Below are 27,626 nucleotides of genomic sequence, written 5' to 3'. Positions count from 1 at the left end.
TTTTAAGGAGCAAAAGAAGGAGTAAGAGCAGTCACCATCCCCCACATACCAACTAATGCTGTGTTCTCTTGCACAGCTCCCTCACGTCCATAGGTGGTGTGTGTGTGTGTGTGTGTGTGTGTGTGTGTGTGTGTGTGTGTAACAGGAGAGTGTAGTTATCCCACAGAAGCCTGTAAGATCTCACTCAGTACACAGGTCAATTTAGAGCAGAGTCCTGATACATTTTTTCCCTGTTCTTAAAAAGATTCCTATTGTGAACACACCAGCAAAGAGAGAGAATGCGATGGACACACACACACACACACACACACAGAGTTTCCTCTGCAGCAAAACTTTCTGTTCAGTAAAATAAATGCGCTGCCTGGGACACTGCAGTGCTGAAGGACTCCGTGGTGATCAGTGAGTTTAGCCAGAATTTGGAAACTCACAGACAATCATACTATTATAATAGCACTGTTTTATCTTTGTCCACTTTAACTACTATGGGTGAGGTGTTTGGAAGACTTGAGTTCCTGGGAACTGGCCTAGATGAAGTAGGGAGTCTTGGGTTCTCACATTTATGCATTCAACCTGAAATGAGGGAACCATCTGTGGATTTGCAACACAGCCTTTAAGAAAATGCTCCCCCTTTCTCCACTCATCAGATCTTAAAGTGAAACAGCAAAAAAATTCCCAGGAAACAAAACTCCCCGAATGCTTCACATTCACTCTCACTTTGAATTAGGTCTGTGCTAGGGGAGTGAGCAGCGTGGTCTGGACACACACCAGTGTTTTTGGAAGGTCCTTCTAGCTTGCTTTTCCTGAGGCAGTGGGAAGTTCAGGGAGGCCCCTAGGGTGATACAAAGATGACTTGTCCCAATTTGTCACACAGAGTGTGCAAGCCATCTGGTTAGAGCCAGAGTCATGGGGTTTGGATTTTTCAGAGTGGGATGTGATGGACGAGGGGAGGAAGAGCTCTGTAGTAAACCCAGTGTGGGGCAGAGCCTGTCTTGTATTGGTATGAATGTTTCAATGATGTTGTCTTGACACAGTGTTGAGAGAATAGAAATCAAGGGCCTCTTAAAAGCTGGAGGCAGCAGTCTGTACTATTTGGTCATGGTGGTCCTACCAAACTAATACTCTAGGTAATGCATTTGGGGGACAACCTAGGACAGTAGGAAGAACACACAGGAACAACTGTGTGGCCTTGAGCATGTTTCTTTACCACTGTGACTCTTAATTCCTCATGTATAAATTGGGTTAGTCATGGTATCATTTTTTCATGGGGATTAAACAGGTTAACACACACACAAAAGGCCTGATAGAAGCAGATGCTGCTAACTTGCTCAAAGTCCTTGAAGGTAAAGACTCTGCCATTTAGCTTTGTACCCATGGTACCTGGACGTTCCAGGCACATCACAGGCACATCTTAAATGTGTGTTGATTTAATCAATGACATTTTGGGTGCTGAGCGACTATTATTTGAGTGTCTTTTCTGTACCGGATACTGTGGGTACAGCTGTGAACACCACAATTATGGTCTCTGCCTTTAAGCTTATTTTCTAGCTGAAGAAAAGAAATAATAAGCAATTAAAGTACTAAGCTAGAAATATGATTTCAGGCAGTTATAAGTGCTATGAAGGAAGTTAATTGAGTGTGGTGATGAGTAACTGGTGGGAGAAGCTACTTTGGATGATATTGTCAGAAAATTATCTGAAGATCTGAGTTTTATTTTGTTTACTGATTGACACAGGTGTGCTTTTTTGGTGACTTAAATTCCTCTGTTGCTCTTATGAAGAGATTTTTCCTAATGGTGAACACGTTTTGGTACAATCTCCTCTTGATATACCCAGTGGTTCTATTCTAGGAAAACTCAGTATATCTTAAAAACTGTGGTGTATATGTGAAGCAGTTGGGTTTTTTACCTGAAATGTGGTCCACAAGGTTTTCACCTATGTGGATGTCCAGTGGGACCGTCCACAGTTGTGAGGATGCCAGAGCGTTTTCTATTGTGGAGGGGAATCTTGACAATACATAATGATTAATATCTCGGGCCCAAACCAACTAAATTCCAGTAGAACCCTTCAATTACTATAATGACCAGCCCCCCAATCTCTAAAGTACCTTCAAAAGGGCAGCACAGCCCCATTGAGAGCCATAGTTTTAAAGGTCCCAGTGACCTTTCGGTCTTGTCATCTAGTTGTTATTCTCACTCTCTGGAACCTTTGACACTGTTAACTAGGCCTCCTTGGTTTCCTTTCCTCTGCTGGCTTCCATGGCATTGCCCTCCTTGGTCTTCCTCCTCTCCTTGGCTCCATCCCTGCCCAGTTCTCCTGATCTGGCTTCTTGTTCTTTACCTGCCCATCCATGTAGATCTGACCTTCTTTCCTCTCCATGTGTGTGTTTGTTTTTTTTAAGGAAAACTTCACCACTTCTAGGCAACTAAACTCTCAAAGTGCTTCTTCCATGCTATTGGAGTCCATTTGTTTCCAACTGCACCTAGACCTCCATAAGTGAGCCCCAAGTTAAACGTGTCCAACTGGTCAACTTACTCGAACACCTGTTATTTCTTTGGACATATCTATTTGTGGTAATGGCAGCATCATTCACTCACTCAACCTAAGCATGGCAGCCATCTGGACCGCTCTGTCTCACTCCCACCTCCTGTCACTTGCTATGTTTTGTCAATTGTAAGGAAGTGATTGGAGCTGAATATTCAGGAGAAGTCATGCACAAAGCAGAGTGGTGGTGATGAAAGTCAGTGCCCTGGGCAGAGCCACTCTGATTCCATGCTTCTGATCTTTTATTTTATTTTTAAAAAGTTCTTTGGGCTAGGTTAATTTTTCTAGACCCTGCGCCTATTACCCTGAGCTAATTTGTTTTTCCAAATTAATTACCAGCAGGGGCGGCAGCCTCATTTTTTTTTTTTTTTTGCAGAATCCTTCTCTTTTGGAAGATGGCCTTTTTCATTCAAACAGTCCAATTTAGGTCCTCTGGTACAAAATTTAAAGGGTTCCTTGACATTTCCATAAAGACATTTAAATGTTACTGTCTCTGAAGAAACAGTTTTAGCATATGAAACCTTTATCTTGTTTCCCCCTCCAAGGAATAAAAACATCACCAGCTTAATTATCTCTGTAAAATAACTTCCTCATTTGCTTAGCATGTTGCTAGTAGAAAAAGATAGTGATACTGTTTTACGAAAACAAAAAATGCTTATAGATGATTTCATGAAATTTTCTTTTGATTTTTGTCTCTGTAAATAGCACCTCAATTCAGAGGCCAAAATGCATATAGGGTTATATGTGCTCCTTCCCAGTTGATTTTTAAAATATCTTCTAGGAGAGCAAATACAATGGAAAAGATGCTGCTTGTGGTTATTTCTTCACACGGAGAAGCCAGAAAACACACATAATAAAATCATGTATCATGACACACATAATAAAATCCTATAACATGAACTCTACCCTGTGCGTGAGTTCATGTTGACATATTTTAAATTTACAGTACAGTATTGTTAACTGTATGCACATTGTTGTACAACATAGCTCTAGGACATTTTCATTTTGCATAAATTAAACTCTATACCCATTGAGCATCCACTCCCAATTTCCCTTTCCCAAGCCCTTGGCAATCACCATTTTTCTCTGCTTTTATGAGTTCAGTTACTTTAGAATCATGAAGTATTTGTCCTTCTGTGACTGGCTTATTTCACTTAGCATATGGCCTCAAGGTTCATCCATGTTATAGCATGGCAGCATTTTCTTCTTTTCAAAGACTGAATGAATGATAGTCCATTGTATGAACATACCCTTTTTCTTTATTTACATGCCTGTTGATGGATATTTAGGTTGTTTCTGCCTCTTGGCTATTGTGAATGATGATGCAGTGAACACGGGAATGGAAATATATCTCTGAGATTCTGTTTTCAAGTCTTTTGGATAAGTACCCAGAAGTGGATTGTAGATTATATGATAGTTCTATTTTTAATATTTTGAGGACTCTACATACTGTTTTCCAAAGCAGCTGCGCTATTTTACATTCTCACCAACAGTGCACAGGATTCCAGTTTCTCCACATCCTCGCCAACACATGATTACACACACACACACACACACACACACACACACACACATATTTATAATGGCCCTCCTAGTTGTGGCAATCAAAAATATATCCAAAAACTGCCAAAATATTCTGGGGGACAAAATTGCTGTTGAGTAACTCTGATCTAGATGAAGAAAACAGTCTGATGAAGAGTAATGGCCCCCAGCCAGTTTGGCTCAGTGCATAGAGTGTCAGCCCTTGGACTGAAGGGTTCCAGGTTCAATTCTGGCCAAGGGCATGTACCTTGGTTGAAGGCTCAATCCCCAGGCATGATTGGGGTGCATGCCGGAGGCAACCAATAAATGTGTTTGTCTCCCTCACATAGGTGTTTCTCGCTCTCTGTCTCTTCCCCCTCCCTTCTACTCTCTAAAAATTAATGGGAAAATATCCTCAGGTGAGGGTTAACAAGAACAACAAAAAATCCAAGCTTTGAAAAAAAAGAGGAATGTAAAATATTTCCCTAAAACTACAAAAAGGGTGAGGTAGAAGAATTGAGAACCATGGTCTATTTGTCTTAAGTAGGTCAAGGTCTCCTCAAAGGAGTCTTTATCACCACTTAAGTTTGGAAAGCAGTTCAAAAAGCAACTGAAATGGCCAATGCTTAAAAAATGCTTGGTTAACAACGCCAATATGAGCTTAACCTACTGTGATGGGCACAAGAAGCAAAACAGTTCAACACTTCAGCAGGGCCTAAGGGGACTTTCTGAGTTTGAGGGTTGGCTAGGAGTTGGGAAGCTGAAAATAAGCTAGAGGTTCTAGTTCCCACTTGAGCAAAGGTTTATTTTTTCTGCTTATCTGGACTCAGAACCAACACAGGCAGGGTGATTTTTGAGAGCACTCACATGTTTCTCATTGTTTGGACAGGGCCAGACAAAAATGATCCAGTTTCATTGCAAATTGGCAGTAACACATGTTTTTGAAAGTAAAAAACAGCATAACACTCATGAGTGAATCTCAAAGAATGTTGTCTTCTTGTCCTTTGGAATAAACACCTGTTTTGAAACTAGGAGGGTAGGAACCATCTTTGATTAAGAAATTGTCAGGTCTCTTTTTTTTCATTGTGAAGATTATATTTTTAAGAATTAAAAATTTGAGCACAATTAAAAATATTAGAATGTGGATAATCATAACTTTAAATAAACAACAACAAAAAAGATAGCCCACATTTCCTCCGGAATTTCAGTTAAGCCTGCTTAAGCTGAGTGTTTTCTGACTTGAAATGCAAAGCAAATACATTGATCCTTTTCTTCTTTAATAGAATTCTCTTTAGATAGATATATTTTTGAATTGATTGGAGGAAAAATGTGGTCTACATCCTTGAGAGGAGATGGAAGTCCTGCTGCTATCAGTGCCCTGTGGCCACAACACATATATTCAGCAACCATCAGTGCCCCTGAACACGATGTAATAAGGAGACCATCTGGCAGATAAATGGATAAATTCTTTTATTTTTTTTTAAAGAAGATAGAGTTCCAGTCAAGAGATCAGGTTCTTTTTAAATTTTTTTTTATTTTAGAGAATAAGGGAGAGAGAGAGAGAGAGAGAGAGAGAGAGAGAGAGAGAGAGGAGAGAGAAACATCAATGATAAGAGAGAATCATCAGTCAACTGCCTCCTGCATGCCCCCCTACTGGGATCGAGTTCACAACCCAGGTCATGTGCCCCGACCAGGAATCCAACCATGCCCTCCTGGTTCATGGGTCGATGCTCAACCACTGAGCCACGCCGGCTGGGCTGAAAATAATAATTTCACTTACAGATGAATATTCTCCTCTCGAGAGAAACGAGCAGAGTCAAGACTACGTCTCTGTGAAAAGACTTTATTGGGGAATTTTGTCCTCTGGTTTGAACTCACTCATTCATCAAACAAAGCAATTCCTCATCATCAAACATGCAACGATCAGAGCACAGCAGGATGCACTTTCAAAAGTAAAACACGCTTCCCACTGCTTGTGAGTTCTGATGTATGTATCTGGAGCGTCAGAGATAACTTCTTTTAATCTGGGGATCATGAAGGAGGTTGCTGAGAACAGACTCTTCATAGCCTTCCCAGAAATCTTCATTTCAATTATACTCCAAGAGACCCGCTCCTACATCCCATCTGTCTGTGCCTCACTTTCCTGTAAATCCTCAGGTGCCTCCCTGGCAGGCTGGTCCGGAGTGGGTGGAAATGGGACACATTTGACAGCAGTTTTTTCTCTCTGTCCCTTAGGTTACCACGGCCTCTACTGTGAGGAAGAGTACAATGAGTGCCTCTCTGCCCCGTGCCTGAACGCGGCCACCTGCAGGGACCTCGTAAATGGCTATGAGTGCGTGTGCCTGGCCGAATACAAAGGTGAGTGGCCCTTGGGCCTTCTTGTGCCAGAATAGCTGTACATGACCTCACAGATTTCTCAACTTAAATGGATAAACCTCTCATTGGAGCACAAATTGTTTCAAATAAAAATCAAGTAGTGGTGGTGGTAGGATGATTTATGGGGCGAAGGAGACCAGTTGGCAAGTCTCAGGTTTTCTGTTAATAAGCTGAAAAATCTCTCTCCTGTTCTTTGCTTCTACATTCTCACCTCTTTGTTGAATATGCAAAAAGCCAAGGATAAAGAATGCTAGTAAGTGGGCCATCAGGCATAGATCTGAGGACCCAGCTGTGGAAACGGTGGGAGAGGGGAGCCGCTAGCTCAGTGCTTGCTGGGCAAAGTTAGGGTATTGTGCTTTTGGGTGGAGGAGACAGGTGGAATCTCACGTATTGGCATATAAGTGAATTCTTATGAAATGATTCACTTGGGAGGGAAATGTTAGTTCATTTGAGTGTATGCCTGTCAAAGTCACTCTGGAAAAACATTTGACACCATCCGAATGTTTTTAATTTGTAGACTCTGTTCTAAGTCCTTCTGTGCATTAACTCATAAATCCTCACTCACCCTGTGAGGTGGTAGATAATGGTATCCCTCATGAGCCTGGCCAGCATGGTCCCTGAAGCCCTTGCATCTGCCTTCCCCAGGGACCCCGGGCCACAGTTGGTGGATGGTGTGGTTTCATTGGAGCCCAGACACCCTCAGATGGCACTGTGCCAGGAAAGTCTGTTTATCAGCGGCTGCCCACATTTCTCTAAGCCATGACTTCAGGGGTGGGTTTAGATTTTTGTAATGCTTTCGTGGGCTCTATTTATAACCATTTCACGTAACCTCTTGCTCCCTCCACTGCTTACTTGACTGATACCATCCATCTGCCTGGCAACCTTGTGTGGCAGCCCCTGTTGCTTCTCTGTGGATGGGCCACAGGGATGAACTTGATCCAACCTCTGGATAGAAGGGCTGAAGCTGGGCCAAGTCTATGCACTGTGTTTGGCAGATCTGATGCTTCTTGGCCTGAGATGCCCATTTAGAGCTAGACTCCACGGACTTCCACAGGGCTGATGTGCTGGGTTATCCACATGGCTTCTGAGTTCTAGGTTTGTCAGAGCATTGGGAAATATGAGTGCTGGCAAGAGGCATAAATGAGCAATGAATCCGGAGACCTAAGGGGCTCATCCCAATCGTGCCACTGACTTCCGTATGAACCTGGATAAATCCCTTAAAATTACTGCCGATAAAGTAAGGACAGGGATGTGTACAGATATCTTGAGATTCTTTAATGACCAAATAGGTAGTGGTGGATGTACTTCAAAAATTTAAAATTCCAAAATTCTTTAGTTTATATAGAGTGTATGATAAAATTTTATGAAGCAAATTTCATCATTATAAATGACGAAGTCATTACTAAGGTGTATTCTGAATATGCCCCTAACATTCCCATCTTTGAGGTATTGGTCATGTCATTGTGACTAAGAAGCAAAAAATACAATTGCACAGTGACTGACTAGTGTCTCTATAGATTTATAGACTGTGACTTGTTCACCTCCTCCTTTCATTTTTCTCAGTGGGTATTCCCAACTTCTTCCATTTACACCAAGCTCTGTAGTAAGTCACTCACCCACAGTAAATCACCTACTTCCATCTTCATGGCATAAAAGAAAGATTATCATTTGTAAACATTTTTAAATGTATCTAATTTTCCACATTTTATGGTAGTGGTTCTCAAACTTAGGTTTACATCTGAGTCTGCTGGTGGGCTTGTTAGAATACATTGCTGTGCCTCACCCCTAGAGTTTCTGATGTGGTGTACCCAGGGTGGGGCCCAAGAATTTGAGTTTCTGGTAAGTTCTCAGGTGATGTTGCTGTGCTGGCCCATGCACCACCCATTGAGAGCCCCTGCCCTGCAAACTTCTCTGCAGTCACAGCCACTAAAACCTTATTCTCTTCCACGTTAGGATGATCATGGCTCCTCATCCTGCTCAAGATTAAGCCTTCCTTCCATGTATGTTCTAAATCCTTTCCCTTCTATCTTTCTGTGACCTCTTCCCTCATTTACCGACTCTGCTAGAGATGCTTCAAGGAGGTGGATGACCCTGAAGGGGATATCAAACACATCTGAGGGTTTGGGTTCTTAAGAAAAGGATGCAGGTGCCGGGTGCCTTTGCATACAGCAGGGTTAGGGGACAGGGTTCTGAGGAGAATGGAGGATTCATTGACCAGCTGAGCCCAAAGGACCCCTCAGCCTGTGAAGAGGCCATACATGTCGTGAATGTGCCACACGTTACTCCATGAGGCAGAGGGCTCTGGCTGAGTAGATACTGGCTGTTCTCAAGGAGGATTGCACAGTGGGGCTGAACTGGCCCTTTCTTTTTTGTGTGGCTAGGAGGGAATGGTCTCCTGTTCACACCTGGAGAACCCAAACAGGGAAGCCTCCACGCCAAGCCTTAGAACCCTGTTGGCTGGCCTGTCCAGGACTGGAGGAGAACCCCCCGCGTCATCTGTCTCTGTCTGGCATTGCCAACTTCCAGTCTGGCCAGTACAGGGAGCCTGGACCAGCAACCCGAAGAGGGGAAAAAATCTAGGAAATAATAAACAAAATTGGAATAAAACAACACTAAACACTCAAGAGAGGAAGTGAAAAGACTGATGTATGCTACTCAACATTAAATTTAGATCTGGGAAAGCAAAAGGAGGAACTAATTCATGATAGAAGTAAAAGCAAGAGGAAATAGAAACCATGAGTTGAAAGATAGGAAATGTGGAGAAAAGATTCAAGAGCTCTGCTTCTGTCTGAGTGATGGTTGCTCCAGAAGAAGGAGGAAGGAAACAAGGATATGAAACCAGAATGGAACCATTACAAGAAGGAGAAGCCTATGAGCAGAAGAACGTTGACGTTTTCACATAGTATGGGCTTCCTCAGTGCCAGAGGACTAATGAAGGAGAAGATGCACAATTTGAGATTTCCTGATGGAATTTTTAAATCCAAGGATAAAGAGGATTGTTTTTATAAGAGTATTCACAGGGAATCCAGGTTACATACAAAAGAAAGAGAATCAAACCATCTTTGGTCTTCCCTGTAGTGAAACTAAATAATAGTGAAAAAGTGTTTCAGACTTTTCAATGGAAAGGACTGGTAGTTAAAAGGTCATTAATATTTGAGGGCAAAAGAAAGACATTTTGTACACTTCAGGATACAGAAAATATAACACCCTCTCTAAGAAAATTATTTTAAAAGGATTCTCAATAACTAAATCAGAACAAAGATAGCCAGATAGAGGAAGGTAGAGAACAAGAGGAATAGAGTTGAGAAGACTGCTTTAAATGCAGAGAAAAACTTAAAAGAGATGATATTGATGTGATTGTGAATGATAATTCAATGGTGAAGAAAAGTCTTTTGAAAAATAGGTTTACCTTTATACTGATTAGTATTGCTGCATAATGAGTTAGTACAAGGTCATGGTTTGAAACAGCACCCTTTTATTATTTAGCAGTTTTGTTCACCTAAGCCTGGCTTAATGGACTCCCTGCTCAGGGTCTCACAGGTTGACTGGGCTGCGTTGGCATCTGAGACTTGAATAAAGAAGGATCAACTTTCATGTCCCCTTGCATTGTTGGCCAAATTCATATCCTTGTGGCTGTCAATTTGATGACTGCTTGCTTCTTGAAAGTCAGCAGTTATGAGACTGCTGCTTCATGTATCTAACTTTAGGAGAGGCCTGCACCCTCTTAATGTCTCACCTGATTAGGCCAGGCCCACCTATGATTAACTTAAAGTCAACTGACTAGGACCTTAACTGCATCTTCAAAATTTCTTAACTTTTGCAATATGCTTTTGGCTAGAAGCTCATGCTCAAGGGGAAGGGAGTACACAAAGGCATGACTCATTAGGGATTACTCTAAAGTGTGTCTTATTAAGGAAAAATTGAAATGACTACACTAAAGTTTCATATAATTTTAACCAAATCTATGTGTTAAAGGGAATGGGGGTAGGAAATATTGGAAGTCATACACGTGTGTTAAAGATGTCATCCCAGTGGGCAGGTAAATTGATTATTTAACTTTGGTGCATTTATAGAGACATTTAGGTCCAGGTTTAAATAAGACTGCTGGAAACAGGAAGGTAAACCCTAGAAAAATAGCAATAAATAGGACATCTAAAGTAAGAGTGATAGGGAGGTGGTGGTGGTGGTGTACAAGGGATTAAATGAGAAGCAGAAAGGGCTAAATCAGGCTCTCCAATTCAGAGGAAGAATGAGTGAGGGGAGGACAGAGGCAACAAGATCCTGTGCCTTTCTCTCCTTGAAGAATGTACATTCTCTCCCTCGTTGGAAGCATTTCACCTGATATATACTTACATGTAAGATGTATGTATAAACTTAGGAGACTATCAGATGGGTGGGCTTCAGTTCCTAACTAGTTAGAACTTGCATAGGTGGTGTGTTGGTGGGGAGGGTTGGGACTTTAACTTCTTATTTTCCATATGCATTTTTAAGTGATGAATTTTACTCTTAAAAATTAAATAAATGAATATGATAACTGTCTAAAAAGAATGGCATTAATAGGAAGTCAGGCAACTATAGCTAAGAACATTTTGCAAAAGGAAATCAATGGGTGGAACTTCTGCCAGATGTTAAAACCCATTTAAATGCTCCAATTATTATTACACCAGAGGCCCGATGCACTAAATTCGTGCAAGAGTAGGTCTTCCTTCCCCTGACTGCCAGCACTGGCTTCCCTCTGGCACCCGGGACCTGGACTGCTTCCCTCAGGCTGCCTGTAGGCACCCGGGACCTGGGCTTCCCTCTGGCCTTGTCCAGAAGGACATCTGGTCTAATTAGCATATTACCCTTTTATTATTATAGATTCCCATGTTACAGGTGCAAGATTGGACAGCTGACCCAAATTGAGGAATGGTCCAGAAACCCTTGTTGATAATAATAGACATATAAAAATGTGTGACTCTTGAAGAGGACTTGCTATGAATTGGACATTTAAAAAAAATGGTGCTAGAAAAAGTGGGCTGCTAAACAGAAAAAATAAATGTTCTCACACTTCTAAATAAATTCCAAATGGATTTAAAAATCACAACTTGACTCTAAATATAGTAATCCCCCCTTTGTCTCTCTTTTCAATGAAATTTCCTTAGAGTGGGTATAGACAGCACCTCTATTTCCTTAAGTTTTATCTTTTTTTTTTAACCCTCCTCAGTTGGAGCTTGTCCATACCATCCTGCTAACATGGATTTAGCGGTGACTTAACTGGAGTCTTTTCAGTGAATCTACGAAGCCTTTTCTGCCCCTAACTCCGACTGTGTTCCTGCCCCTTTGCTCCATTGGTCGCTTGGGTCCCTGCTTCAGCTTCCACAGCTGCAGTCCTGCCCCCTGGACTTTGCACTCCCAGCCCCCACTGAGTCCTCGTCCTCGGGACACAATGCAGTTGGTCCCCAGGGTTCTCTTCTGGACCCCTTTCTCGTTCCTTCTCTTTGCTCTCATTCAATCCTTTGACTGTATCCACTGTCTGAAATGTTGATCCCCAAACAGATTCCCTGCTTGGACTCTCCTTTCATTTTTCTCTGTATCTGTTATGACAGTTACCGCCAGCTTTGTAGTCGATTCTTTCTGGCTGCAGACTTTCTTCTCCTTTACACCAAATCAGAATTTAGTGAAAGGCAGTGCCTACATAGGTTTTTTTGTTTCGTTTGTTTGTTGTTGTTTTTTAATTCTCGGCAGCGTTCGATATGGTGGCTTGCACAAAGCAAATGCTAAGTAGCTATCTTGACTTGAATTGAAATTGCTGCTTGACATACTAATTAGGGGAAACCATCTCGAACATTTTCCCAGTAAATTTCCACTGTGGATCATGAAATTTTTAGAAACAAATTGCACAGAGGGACTCAGAGTAACCTCCTTTCGGAGATACCAGAATGCTGACGCTTCCTGCAAAACCATTTCACAACTAGTTCATGAGGGACTCCTAATTTAATATTGTCAAATAGTCAAGTGACCGCTCTACTTTGTTTATTTTTATTTCTAGCAAAACAAACTAAATGATCAACAATATACTCATTTGGAATTTTTGGTGACAAAAGTTAGAAAGAAAAAAAAACCCCTGTGTTTTTTAATTGTGAAAATAATATAACAACAATAAAAAATTTAGAAAAAAAAGAAATTTCAAAATGCCTCATTTCTTTATAACAGAATACAAGAAGAGTAGTCATCGGTATTGTTTCATCCTTTTCTAATATCCACATTTTTTATAGTTATAATTGAGTACACCTACGATTTTCTGTTCATACTTGTGGGGCTACCAGCAGGTGATTTGGGGCGGGGGGCGCTCCCGCTGGCACCTGCTTTGGCTGGCCTGGCGCCATCTGCTCGCCAGCTCCGTCCCCTGCTTGCCAGCCCCACCCCCCGCCCCCTGCCACTGCTGCTGGTCACCTCCCTCTGTGGGAGGCAACAGGGGGCGATGCTGCCGGCTCACTGGCCTGCCCTGCCTCCCCCCGCATCACCCCACCACCACTGCCGGTTGCCCCCCTCTGTGGGATGATGGGCAGAGCAATCGGGAGGGGGGAGAACCCCCTTCATCCCCCAACCCCTGCACCTGCCTTGGCTGGCTTGGAGCCTGTGGGCTAGGGGCAGCCCCTGCATTGAGCATCTGCCTCTTGGTGGTCAGTGCGTATCATAGTGACTGGTCGTTCCACCAGTCTTTCAGCCATTTGGTTGATTTGCATATTAGGCTTTTATTATATGGGATTATTGAATTGATTGGGGTGACATTGGTAAATAAAATTATACAGGTTTCATGTATACAGTTCTACAATACATCATTGTATATTGTTTTGTGTGTTTACCACCCCAAGTCAAGTCTCTTTCCATCACTATTTATCCCCTTTTACCCTCTCCTACCTCCCTGACTCCCCTTCCCTCTGGTGATTACCATATTGTTGTGTATTTTTAAAGTCCACAGAATTTGTAATTGAAAAGATGAGAATTTTTGTTGTTGGCTAAAATTACTTCCTCTGTGTAACCAGGAACCAGAATTTCTGGATGTTTTGTCTATCTAACTCCTCTCATGTAGTGAGATAGATGCAGAAATAGATGTCAAGATTGTTTCCTGTTTCAGGCTCTTATTTAATCAGAAGAGCAAACTGAGGCTGAAACACACATGGTCTAATGAGGTTAAGGCTGAGAAGTCAATTGTAATTTCTGAAATAATTTGGAAAAAGTTGAGTTCTGTGAGGGTAGAAATAATAGAAAAGTTTTCATGAAGGAAATAAGTTTTAACATAAAATAATGGTTTAAAGAGAATAATAAGTTCCAAGAACACTTCAATCTAATCTAATTTTCTTTACCTGGCCTGCTTTTGTTCCTGGAGATAAAAATAACGATTTTTGTTTTCAAAATCTTAATCATGACTAATTATGATGACAACAAAGATTTATAATTGGTACACGACTCTGAATTTTTGTTCATTTTAATTCTAAAATTAACTTCTATGAAGAACCCTGTTGGAGTAGAGATCTTTTCAGAAACATTGCCTCTCTATTCCTTAATATGAAAAGTATGAATTTTTATTAGTTTTGACTGGATTACAGTTTATTTTTACTTGAGACTAAACATAAGTTTTGTAATAGTGCGTGCTGCATCCCTTGCCAATGGCTGATGCATGTGTCATTCCACAGACTCGGTTTGAAGTGTGGACCTGGTTTTTCCTGACAAAATAGGGTGTTTTTGAGGTGGATTTGGAATCACTTCTCACTCCTCTGGCAATCCTACCTGTGTGTCAGCCAAAGTACACGGCCCGTCGCCCCTCCTGAAAGGACAGGGTTCTGGTGGTATACCCTTATTTCTTCCATGCATTAAGATATGGCCTCTGCTTTAAAGGACCTCAGAGATTTGGGGAGGGGGAGGGCGGGATAAGACAGAAGAACAGATAAGCCATGGTTTAACACAATAAACTCTGTAACGGCGTGAACTTATCACGCTCTCAATGCACGATGGTGGGAGAATGGAGCTCTGTCTTGGGAGAGTCAGCCTCAGCTTTCCGGACAAAGGGGGTTTGAGCTGGCCTTGGACAGTGAGGACATGCCAGGTGATGACAAGCGTGGGAAAAAAAGATGAAGGAGGGGGTTCTTGTCAGAGGACGTAGGATGCCCAACACTCTGTGTTGTACAAGCACCTGGGACCCCTGGGGAATGATGAGCTCAGGAAAGCAAGACCTGGGCCCCTAGGAGGAGGGCAGGAATGGGGCCGCCTCAGCTCAGCAGTGTTCATGACTGTTTATCTCTCTTAAGATTTCGAGCTCATAGCTTTAATCGCCAAGCTGAGCAATATGACAAATATTTTTATATAGGGATTAGCAAGGCTCAGAGTATAGAAATGTGAGTAACCAGAGTGCTCACTGGGGGCTTGAAGACCATCTTGCTTCGTAGTCATCGTGTTTCTGTGAAGATTGGCTTTTGTTCCATCTTGCTGCCAGAAAACTCTCACTGGGTCACAAGTGACCAAATATCTTATCTCTTGAAAAAGAGACATAACAAGGGATAGAATTATTGCCAGAAACACACAAAATATTGAAAGTGCTTATTATCTTGCATGTTTTAATCAGATCTGTAATATGGAAGGCTTTTAAGGCTAAGATGTTTAAATATTTAGCCTAGATTTTGCTCTTCAGCCTTATTTGGAAAATGTGGTAATTTGTATGTTAATGTATGATTTATGTTAATATCATGCAGGTGAGATTAGCTGACTACCATTAGAAACCCAGTGAAGATCATCCTTGATTGCTCATGGAAATTTTTCTAGGCTTCAGATATCTCTGAACCTTAGTCCTGGCTGCATTTCCCATTATAATTGAAAGTCTTATTTGTCAGCTGGTTCCCCATTGACCAGCCTTAGGGGAACACTGAGGCTGTAAATATGTGAATCATTGTTTTTTGATAAACACTTGGAAGCAGAATGGGCCCTTTTGTATTTTGATCTTTCAGTTGATTTTGCGTTACTTGGGAATCAGTGAGAAATAGAAATAGAGAGTTTTAGATGGGCAAAGTAGTCTCCCCCCCCCCCCTCTCTCCTCACCCCTCTTTCTCAAAGAATCACTAGCTTTATGCTAAGAAGTAATTTCATCTTTAAATTACTCTGAGCTTGTATATTAACATGCATCTCCTGGGTTTGTTAAGGATGCTGGAAGTCTGAGGCTCCCACAAGTCACTGGAGCTGGGCAGGGAACGAGGACAGGGCTCAGAGGGTCCATATCCCCCTGAGCACAGGGCCGTGGGATTGGGGTGGTGGTTGCAGGGAGCAAAATAAAGCAAAGATCTGAAAGGCACTTTAGGAAAACATCTGGCAGACTATTGTTCATGGGTTGGATATGAGGGGCAACGGATAAAAAGAAATGAAAAGCCATCCATTGTAAAATGCTTTACCAGACTCAAGTAAGTCATTAATGTGAATACAGAGAGGCAGTTCTCATTCTATTTTCTCTTATATATTTTTCTCTTTCTTGAGCCCTACTTCTTAAGGCATTGAAAAAGAAATGAGAGAAAAATCCCAACAGGAGTAATTTCAGTGACTAAATGATGAGTCATGGGGTGTGGCAGCCTTTTTATAATGTGAACTAAGTAATGAGTAGATAGTAAATTAAGTAAATACCATTCAGTCACTATTTGCTTTATGTTTGTTCTTCGTGATGCTGCCGGGAAGGAAGAGCATATCATTATATAGATTCTTATACAGAGTATAATGTAATTTATCTTCCTCTCCAGAGAGTGAGGAGTGGGAGAGAGGGAGCTTAATCCAGGCCTGCATGCTGGCACTCCACTGAAACCACTGCAGAAATCCTGCCTTAGGAAAAGCCACATTTTTAGTTTTTTATAAAATTATAAAACAACTAGAGGTTCGATGCACAAAATTTTGTGCAAGAGGCTCGGCCCTTGCAGCCCCAGCTGCCCCGGCCCTCGCAGCCTGGCTGTCCCACGGCCCCATGGCCCTTCAGCCCCACCCACTGGTCATTCTGGAAGGTCGTTCTGGAAGGTCATTCCACCCTCCGGTCTAACTAGCATATTAGCTCTTTATTAGATAGGATAGGTACTCATTGTAAAGTTATTCCAACACTATAGAAACACATAACGTGAAAATCAAAGTAATTCATTTCCCTCTCAGTCCCACTTTGGGTATTTGTATGCACACACACACATAGACCTTTTAAAATATCAATGGGAAACTTACTGTTTTCACTATGATTTTTTAAATGCTTCTCTCTTGTTAAATGGGCGCTGAGTTACATAGAATTCGGTGTGTTTGCATGCCAGTCTGTGTCCACTCTAAGAGAACTACTTTGCAAGCACAGACTCAGATGCAGACTGCCTGTGATTTCAGGTTCCAGCTCCTTCCCCTGCAGCCTCAGGACCTGAATTCTTCCCTCTGTTCCCTCACCTAGAAGGACGGAATGAGGGCATTTGTCTCATAGTGTTGTTGTGAGGATCAAATTTGGTGGAAAGTACAGTGCAAGGCCTGGAATGTAGTATGTGCATCAATGTTAACTTTAGTACATGGGGAACTAATGAGGCCTTTGCTGACTGAGTACCAGGGGGCTCTCTCTCTCTCCCACAGTTTCCCAAAGTAGAGCTGAGGCTCACTTACATATCTGAATCCAACTCTTCCCTTCAGGATGCCGGTCATCAATTACCTTGATATCTTATGAAGGCTGCCTGGCTATTTTCTGTTTCTTTTGGAGACGCAGAAAGCACTGGTCCCTGATAAATTTGATCTTTCAGGCCTTTAACTTTCTGGTCCCCAGGCTTGGGGACATGTGCTCAGAGAAAATCCAGATGAAAGACTTATGATAGGACCTCTGAGAAGGGATTGCATTTGTTATTTTCTCATAAAATATGTCTTTACAATAACCTAAAGTCAAGACTGGGCATGTGCGCTCCCCCTCTCTCTCTCTCTCTCTCTCTCTCTCTCTCTCTCTCTCTCTCTCTCTCTCTCTCACACACCCACACTGACACACACACACACACACACACACCACTAGGAACCTGCCTACATACCATTCCAGGATGTTCGAACACTTTGCTTTCAGAGGCCATGGGAGCTGAAGATTCCTTAATCAGTCACCCCTTTTGTGTCTCTGTCTCCACAGGAGTTCACTGTGAATCCTACAAGGACCCCTGCGCTAACGTCAGCTGTCTGAACGGAGGCACCTGTGACAGTGAAGGCCTAAACGGCACGTGTGTCTGCACACCGGGATTTACAGGCAAGTGACCCAGGAACTGGGTTTTCAAATTTACCACAAAATTCCTGAGATTACCATTGTTATAAAACCCAGGAGCCTCGCTACAAAATGTAAGTGGGCATTGCATTTAGATGAAGGTCTGTTTAAAAATAATCCACTGTTTGTCATTAAATGAGGCTCTTCTGAAATCAGTATTTGCATGTAGTCTTGCTGAGACTAACAGTGCTGTACAATTCAGAGCTGTTGCTGTGAAACACAAGACATGAGCCATTATGCCAACATCTGAAAGGTTTGTGTTAGTAGAAGAAGGGAAGGAAGGATCACATATGTTCTCTGTAGCAGTTGCATTCAGCCACAACTTGTATTTTTATTGAAAGTTAGAGGAGTGGGTTTTGAAAAATGAGAAGAGATGGTGGTGATGGTGGGAAGTACTGGGACGCTCCAGGTTCCAGATTGACTGTCAGTGAAGGTAGGGATGCTATGGGTGTGGGGAGAGTGAGGAGAGAAGGTGGCCCCAGGGAAAAGCAGGTGGGGAGGACAAGGGCAGGTTCCAAAGGAGCCACAGTGGCCACTGAGCTATGAGTGGAGAGAGTTGTTTCTAGACTAGGGGATCCGCCCTAACCTGGGCTCCTTCTAATAACTCCTTATGGGCTTTTGGGAGTTTTTGAACCTGAAACAGGTATGAAATGTTGAATGTATGCATCTGCTGAAGGGAGGCTCTCAAATCTTCATCATATTCTCGAAAGGAACCATGAACTTCTGGGGTAGAAAAGATTCCATCCTTTGCTTTGCCAGCAGAGCCCAGGAGTCCTGGAATGTGGAGGGCAGGGCAAGTCTATGTTTTCAGAGCTTTGCTCAACAGGAATCACTCTGGTTTGCAAATTGGAAAAGGGTGACCTGGAAGGAGCCTGTAGAAGGGAATGGGTTTTTAAGATGCAGGAAACCATGTTGTCATTGGCTGGAGAGCACCCTGAATGCTCACCTCTCCCCTGGAGAATTTCTCAGCATCCGGGTCCCGGGTCCATCCCTGGGGAGTCTCATGTGTGCTTCTAGGGAAGATGTCAACAGTCAAGATGTAGGAGAAGCAACTTCTGATATCTTCATATTTGTCTGTGTCACATGCTGTGTTTTCCTGGAACTGAGGAGTAGGGTCACTCCAGAAAATCACTCATAGATGTTTTTGTTTTGCAGACTGGCTTACAAACACACACAGATGGTTATACTCATCAGTGGGTGCAAAAATAATATTGGGGAAGCACCCTAGTTTTTCCAAGTATTTTTATCCCACAAATAGTAAAAAGCAAGGAAGACAAATTAGAAAATACTGTGTTATACAAAAAAAAACCCCACTATTAAAACTGCGCTACTAGGAGCTAGGAGATAACTGTTGGTAACATCTTAATACAATACGCACATGTATTTGAAAGGAATTATAATGCTCATATCATATTATGTCACCTCCTTCTCACTTAAAAATATATATCATAAACGTGTTTATGTGTTATCATTTTTACTGGCTGTCTTTTAGTCCATGATATGAAATACCATGTTTTTTTTTAACCCATTGTCAATTCAGCTTTTGGGTAGCTAACTTTTTTTGAGAACTTTTCCCCTATTATAAATAATATTGTAATAATATTGTAATGAATATTGTTGTATGTACATCTTTGTGTACTTATCTGATTATTCCTCGAGCTAATGTCCCAGGAATGGGATCACAGGGTCCAGGAGGATACTTACATATTTCCATATTGTTCTCCAGGAAAAAGCATTGTACCAGTATTCTCTCCTATTAAGAATGCACAGCATCTGTTTCTTCGTCTTCACACCAGTACTGAGGACTGTCATTCTGATGGCCAAAACCCATTTAAGTGTTGTTTGAACTTGTATGTTTTTTATTCCTACTTAAAAAATACATTTGTGGTCATTTTTGTTTCTTCTTTTATGAACTTCCTATTTATGTCAATCTTCATTCTTGATTTGAAATAGTCCTTCATAGTAAGTATATTACATTTTATCTGCCACAGATTATAAATATTTTCCCACTGTCATTTGCCTTTTAAAAGTATATAAAGTATTTGTTTTTCATATAGCATATTTAAATTTACATAATTAAATCTTGATATTTTTCCTTTTTTATGCTGGAAAGATCCTATGTATTAAGATTTTATAAATATTGTCCTATATTATTACAATCACTCATGAGTTAATTTTTTTAAAAAAAATATAGTTTTTATTGGTTTCAGAGCAGAAGGGAGAGGGAGAAAAAGATAGAAACATCAGTGATTAGAGAGAATCATTGATCAGCTGCCTCCTACTTGCCCACTACTGGAGATTGAGCCCACAACCTGGGCATCTACCCTGACTGGGAATCGAACCATGACCTCGTGCTCTATAGGTCAAAGCCCAATCACTGAATTGGCCGAGCATGGGCTAATTTTGTGCATGTAAATGTTTAATCCATTTGAAATTTATCTTGGTATCTTATGGGAAATAAAAGGCAATCTCTTCTCCAGAATATTTAGCAAACCTCCAATTGCCTACTCAGCATTTACTCTTGGACATACCTCAGAGACACCTCAAACTTACAGGTTTCCTTCTCCTTTCTTCCTTTTATTATTTTTTAAAATATATTTTCTTGACTTTTTATAGAGAGGAAGGGAGAGGGATAGAGAGTTTGAAACATCAATGAGAGAGAAACATGGATCAGCTGCCTCCTGCACACCCCCTACTGGGAATGTGCCCACAACCAAGGTACACACCCTTGACCAGAATCGAACCTGGGACCCTTCAGTCTGCAGGCCGACGCTCTATCCACTGAGCCAAACCAGTTAGGGCTCCTTTCTTCCTTTTAAATATTTGCTAGCTCTTTACATGGTATTACTGCCCCATGAAGTTATTCTGGACAGAAACTGGGGAATCATTTGGTACCCTCCTCTTCTTCCCCTTACCTGCACCCAGCTACCAAGGAGCCCCCAAACCTCCTACACTCTCTCAGTTCTTTATGGAGTCAACACCAGGCTGCCTTCACCTCCCGCCTGCACCAGGTCAGCCCTCTCCACACCCATTCCTGATACCCTGATATATTCTCTACACTGTAGAGATGTTATACAATGGAAGTCTAATCTTGTTGCTCCTTACTTAAAAATTCCCTATTGGCATTTCATTGTTTTTAAGAAAAGGGTCAAAGCTCTTAACTTGATCATCAAGACCTGAGTGGTCTGGCCATTTCCAGTTTCATACTGGGCTCCCCTACCTGCTGATTCATGAACAGCGCATGCCAGGTTCTTCTTGGTAATCTTCCCTTCTATCTCCTGCTGCCCAGTCCCCTCTGCTCCCCCACACCTCCACTTTCCACCCCAAGGCATTTCTTCCTGGTACTCATACTGACCACAGAGGGCACAGTAGGTTAAAAAAATCACATTAATTGATGTTTGAAAACAACAGATGTCTATTTCTATTAAGACCTGATAATCTTTTAAACTGTAGGGACCATTGAATAGTTCCTCAAGTTGTTTGGAGAACTGTGCTGTTAATGAATTTTGCAGAATACTGTTCCCATGAGATGCTTCATGGAAAAAGTGTCTGTGGCCAAATAAACCTGGGACATGGTACATGCCAAGTGAAGATTCATAAGGGGTTTCTGCAAGGCAAAAGGCTCTGCGAGGTCTCACACTAAAGAATCTTATTTGCCTTTGTTTATTTCCCAACTACATTTAATCACAGGACTGATTGTACTCTGAGAACTGGTAGAGGCTGATGAAATGTGGACTTCCACCACTAAGGAGCAGAGGTGCCGCTGCTCTTTGAATTGCTACCTTGGAACCAAATGCTCTTTCTTTATACCCAAGGTTTAGCAGAACTTACTCTTAGCCAACTATTTAGTGCTCAGAAGGTTCTCTCACTGACTAAGTGGAGTGAATTGGGCAAATTATCGTGATATGATTAGATACCCAATCCAATGCCACCTTTAACTTGTGAGAATGGCTTTTTCAGTTTTGGTTTATGTTGCTCTTCTCTTTCTAGGATCTTTAGATGGGACCTTATGTGACCGATTTTTTCCTTATTTCTAATGTATATATTTTTTGTGCTCCAAGTTATCCCCTCAATACCTCTATGGCTGTGCCCCACAAATTTTATGTTGTATTTTCATTTAATTCAGTTCAATGTTTTTGTTAGTTTGTTCTTAAGTTCCTTTAGATTTTTCTCTTTGTTCCATGGATTATCTCTAAGTGTGTTATATAGTTGGCCCCCAACCCCACCTTGCACCTTTTGGCATTTCTAGGTTGCTGGCTTCTCTAGCACGTAGTCTGGAATATTTGAGGCAAAGAGAAAATGCAGGATGCTCACCATCACCATTCTTGGATCCCGAGAATCCTAGCCAGTCTGTCTCCTCTTGACCTCTCAGATTCTTCTCATATTTGTTTTATATATAATGTCCAGGGCTTTTGCTTGTACTTAGTGGGAGGAATAGGGAAAATATTCCATCTTTTTGGGAGCAACATTCCATCTTTTTTCCATCACTCTAGCTGTTTTTAGAATTTTCCTTTGCTGCTGGCTTTTAGCAAATTGATTATGATGTGCCTTGATGTGATTTTGTTCATATTTATCCTGCTTAGGATTTGTTGCACTTCTTGGATCTGGTTTTATAGTTTTCTTCAAATTTGGAAAATATGTAGCCACTATTCCACCAAATATTATTTTATGCCTCTTCCTCCTGTCCTTGAACTCTTATTACATCTGTGTTAGACTGCTACAATTTGCACACCAGGTCACTGAGTTTCTATCCCTGAGATTTAGCTTTTCTAGCTTCTGTTGCTCTGTTTTCAAGTTTACAACTCTTCTACTCTGCAGCATCTAATCTATTACTCTCACTCTATATTATTTTGTTTTTAATTTGATATTATATTTTTTATATCTATAAATTCCATTAATTTTTTTATATCTTCCATTTTTACCTTTATTTCTTTCATGTTTTCCTTTAAATTTTGAGCAAATTCCTTGTTTGCTCAACATCATCTGTTACTTCTGGATCTCCACCTTTCAAACTGATTTTTCTTCTGGTTATGGGTTCCATATGTCTGCTTCTTTGCATGTCTAATAATTTTTGTTGAATGCTGGCCATTGTTAGTTAAGTTGTTGAGTGATTGGATTTATTGTCTTTCTTTTCAGAGAGCTGCCTTTTTTGGTGGCAGGTAGGTAAGTTATTTGGCAATCTGACCGATCCTTTCAAGGATGATTTTTATATTTAGGAGAATCGGCTTTTACTCAGGGTATAGTCCTACCCTACAGCTAAGGCAAATGCACTGGCTGGTCAATAAAATACCTGCACTCTGACTTGTGAAAGTTTGAATCCCTCCTAGTCCTCTGTGAGCTTTGGGATTTGTTCATCCTTCATCTTGTTTGTAGGCCTGTGGAGTTCCATTTACTCATATGCAACATCCAGTAACAAACTCAAGGGACATGGCATATTTCTGATGCTCATTTTCTGAGTGGCTTTATCTTCTGTGTTAGTCTGTTCTGCAAATCACAGCTATCTTGGCCTCCACCAAATCCAGTTCTCCGCAGCTCAGTGAAACCATTGTGTTCTAAATTGGGTCCAGGCAGAAAGCCAGGATGCTGGCGGTACTCAGCTGTTTCGTTTCCCTTCTCTCAGCAGTCACGGTCATGCTCTGCCTGTTGTCCAATGTCTTAAAAGTGTTTTTTTAAAAATACATATTTCATCCACTTGTCTAATTTTTTATGGTGGGAGGTCAAGACAGGTTCCAGTTTTTCCATCATGGTAGAAGTTCCAAATACTTTTTTTTTAGATCCATTTCATCTGGAATAAAATGTTTGTCAAGTATGAAGGCATAGTTAAAGCCCCCAGTCCAGTGAGTGGCATATAGTAGTTATATATTTAATTATATGTATTACAATTATAATCATTTTCATTGATATTATTCAATGTGGGCTTTGTTAGCCCAAGGATTTACTAATAGCAGTGAGTTTTGATTTTTTAAATCTTTTTAAAATTTTAATTTATCTGAGGAAAGCATAGAAAATTAAACAGTACACTTGTAAACTTGCATAAATACTACCAAATTTGATACCTATTCTACATATTGCCTCTTAGAAAGTAGTATATTGAAAATCAATTGAAAAGATTTAAAGTTTAGACTCTGATATCCAGCCTTAGTGAAGTAGAAACTTCATTTTGTATTCTCCTTACAAACGTTATTCGTGCACAACAGCAATTTAAAAGTAATTGATTTTTCTCCAACTCAGATTTTTTTTTTTTTTAAAAAGTAAGCAAGTCAATGAAAAAGTCATTGGCTCAAGCCTGTAAAAGCATAAAGATTTAGTAAGTCAAATATGAGTAAAAAAAAGATGGTATAATATACTAAGAACTTTTCTAGTAAAATAAGTTAGTATACACATTGCTTGGAGCTAGAATGGTGGGGTGTTGAAATGCATAAAAACATATAATAGTCTCAATATGGGAAAATGCAAATGAACTCAAACTTGCTCTTCATCATTCACAATAATTCTTCAAATACCTCGCATAACACTGATGGGCAGTAAACATGAGCTCAGTAAGGCAGAGAAGAGCAGTCCTCTTTGGGAGTCTTCTGGTTGACATTTTTCTTGACTGGCTCCATCATCAGAATCATTCCATATCCCTACCACCAGCATGTGACACAGGAAAGGCATCAGAGAGCCAGCTGGGGGATAACTGACTCAACCAGAAGCATAGGAGTGTTAGACTGTGAAATAGGCCTGCGGAGTAAATCTACAGGTTTCTGAGCACTGTGCATCGCTCCAGGGTTCTCCCAGAGCACACGGGCTGTGGAAATAGCTGCTAGCTCTTTGGGCCCCTGCCTGGCATGGAGTTTAAATCATTAACTAATGTCATCTAATCCCCATTAGAGCTCTAAGAACACTGTGGTGATAAAAGTCAGACTGGAATAGGTTTGGATCTCTGTCTGGGTTTTAGATATTTGATAAGTGTTTATAGAAAGAGTTCATCCTATTTTCTCCTGCTGCTCTCTATACCTCCCAAATCCAATCTACTGACTGCCAAGAATAGACAAATCTAGGGGTTTCGGATTCCTCCTGACTGTGTTAGAGACCGGTAGAGGTCTAAGAACCAATACACACATTAAGGTGTCTCTGGATCCTGAATTTGGCATTTACCCCCTGGAGAAGCTTGGGACTAGAGCAGGACTGGGTGGATTGGACATACAGCCCTGGGACTACCCATAGTTTAAGGAATTAGTAGGGAGAAGTTAGGTAGTTTCTGCTACTATTGTTGCAAAGACCATGGGACATCTTATTTCAGAATATGTAGTATTCCCATTGCCAGCTAAAGAAAGCTGTTGTTGAGTAGATACTTCAATTAATCTTGTCTTCCTAAATGGTTGGAAAGTAATACGGATGCATATATTTGTCAAGGCCTTTGATTTCATCCTTTTCATATTTCCTAGTACATCCTTATTTATGCTTCTTTTACTAGTCTACTTTGTAATGCTGTTTGTAACTGTTTAGTTTGTACCCTTCTCACTTAGAGCAATTGCCCCATTAATAAAAAGAAAACCCTTGAAATAGGTTAGTAAGAGGAAATCAATTTTATGTCTTTTCTATTGATGTAAATGACTATATTTACTGCAGGAAACAAACTCAACTTAGACACTACTGAATTATAGTGAACTTAGTAGGATCTAGAAGTAGTAAATGTTTTGTTGGACAGATTCCACTTTAAAAATGAAAGAGTCAGATTCTAGGTATGAAAAGAGTGTGAAATGAAACAGATGTGAAATATTTTAGTGTGAGATTCCTCCTCTAAAGTGGCTGTGGGTGACATATGGTGGTTTTATAAACGAGAGGTAAACCAATAGCAGACAGAAAAGCACTTCGTTGCTAATTAAGTCAGCCTGGAAGTAATTACCCAAGTGTACACTGAAATATTGCCTTTTGAAAATGGACAAAATATTGATTTTGCTCATTTTCTTTAGTCTACGACTATCGCAGTGCTAGGAAGAGCTTTTTTACATTTATCTAAACAAATGGAGGAGTATATCAAAACAATTTTTTTTCTCATTTTCAAACTTTTAAGAGAGAATGCCTCAATTTCAGTTACCCTTTCTTATTCAGCTTTGATGAGATACCTTTAAATTTCATAAGCACACCCAGTTGGTACTGACTCATCCTATGGCTTTAATTCACAGGAAGATGGCTTTGTTCCTGTAACTGCTAATAACAAGCTATTTCCTGTAAATTGGTGTTTGAATCACAGTGACATCTTCCCATGTTCTGGTTTATAAGTTTAAACCAGGCACTCCCTGACGGGGGCAAATGCTGGGTCTAGGTGGGGTCGGGACTCCAGGGCACAGTTTTCATTATGGAGAGAGGACAGTCTGGAGCGGTTGTGAATTTCCTTTGGGCCATCATTGCTCAGGGAAGATTATGTCCAACTTAGGTCAACCCAGACTTCACAACTGTCGCCCCTTGTGGCTAATGCCCTCCCTGAGCATTTCGGTCCACCCCAGGAACATATCCAGGAATTTGGAAATTGGAGTAAATTTTCATAATTGACTCAATCTAGGCACACAGCTGTGCTCTACAAGTATCCAGAAACTAGATGTCCTGACTCACGCTCAAACACTTGGCTACAAAACAATCATAAACTTTGAGTTCTCAATTATCTGGAGTTTCAGAAAAATAAAATTCGGCTGACTAAATACAAAATAGAGTTCTTTAATGAAATCAGGAACCCAAATTTGCTTTCCCAGTAAACTTTGGAAAATTTGTTCAGACACGGGAATCAGCTTTAGTTAACTAGTTCATTAGATTAAAGAAAAGTCTTTTTACCAAGGCTATTTTTTTCTTTTTTAAGAAGTTTTATTTAAGTAAAAGATCCCCTGATGAGAATTTGGGGGAGTTCTGCACTTTATACAAGCAGCAATTGGGCTCCATTGCTGGAGATCATGAACTCTGGGCTCAGATCTGGAGCTTTACTTTGCTTGAGAATTGATGGGTGATGCAGCTGATCGTCTCACAGCTACTTCTCTTTATCTCCTTAGGCGAAGAGTGTGACATCGACATAAATGAATGTGACAGTAACCCCTGCCATCATGCCGGCACCTGCCTGGATCAGCCCAATGGTTATACCTGCCACTGCCCACATGGCTGGGTGGGAGCAAACTGTGAAATCCGTAAGTTTTTCTGCCTCTCAGCTATTATATTTAACCTCCAGTTTTCTTTCACCAAGAAAGGATTGCTGACTGTGCCCAGCCCGGTCACTCTCAGAGGCAGTGCTGCCTGAGTCGCCATGCCTCCTGCATCTCAGTGTCACACTTTTGCCCCCACCCTCACCCCCCGCATTCTGCTGCTCCCACTTCTTCCTGAGTCTGAAGGCAGCCCTTCCATGGGATGAGAATGTGCAGATGTCATCCAGAGTTCACTGCTGCTGCTACAGCCAAAAATGCGCTCAACAGAGACGCGTTAGAATCACAGCACAAAACAGAGGCTCTGTGTTGAAAATGTAAAAACACACACCAAATGTAAATTCACTTTGCATTTATGTCTTCAAACATATTAAGTTCCATCAATTGCCTGGAGAAAAAAAATCCAGTGAGGATGAGTGGAAAATAAAATCTGAAAAACATTTTGAGCTGCTTAGAGCTAAGTGTTCTCTAAAGACGAACTAACAGAAGTTTGAAAATGTCACGATCAAGATTTTATACATTCAAATTCCATGTCTACTAGGATTGAGGTGAAAATGAGAACTGACAAGGCATTGGGGTTTCCATTGGTTTGTAAACTGCTAAAAATTCAACTTTGAAAGCTGCCTTTCTTCTTATTTAAATGGGTCAAGGCAATTGAACCTTTCATAAAAGCTCCCTCCTGGGGCTTCTCATCCCCTGGCCTAATCATCATCAGGTAAAGACAGCTTATCAGCTGCGTGAGTTTGGAAG

General features: G+C 41.1%; 1 protein-coding gene across 1 annotated transcript in view; it reads left to right on the top strand.

Annotated features, from left to right (window-relative positions):
• DNER (delta/notch like EGF repeat containing) overlaps window positions 1-27,626 on the top strand; it is a 148,059-nt gene that overhangs the window by 105,831 nt on the left and 14,602 nt on the right. Inside the window, exons 9-11 of the mRNA XM_015561801.1 lie at window positions 6,297-6,419; window positions 17,578-17,691; window positions 26,733-26,864. Of these exons, the coding sequence (XP_015417287.1) occupies window positions 6,297-6,419; window positions 17,578-17,691; window positions 26,733-26,864 (369 nt within the window). The remainder of the gene's footprint in view (window positions 1-6,296; window positions 6,420-17,577; window positions 17,692-26,732; window positions 26,865-27,626) is intronic.

Source organism: Myotis davidii, unplaced genomic scaffold, assembly GCF_000327345.1.
Source record: "Myotis davidii unplaced genomic scaffold, ASM32734v1 scaffold370, whole genome shotgun sequence".
Taxonomy (NCBI): Eukaryota; Metazoa; Chordata; class Mammalia; order Chiroptera; family Vespertilionidae; genus Myotis; species Myotis davidii.
This window is presented reverse-complemented; position numbering and strand designations above follow the sequence as displayed.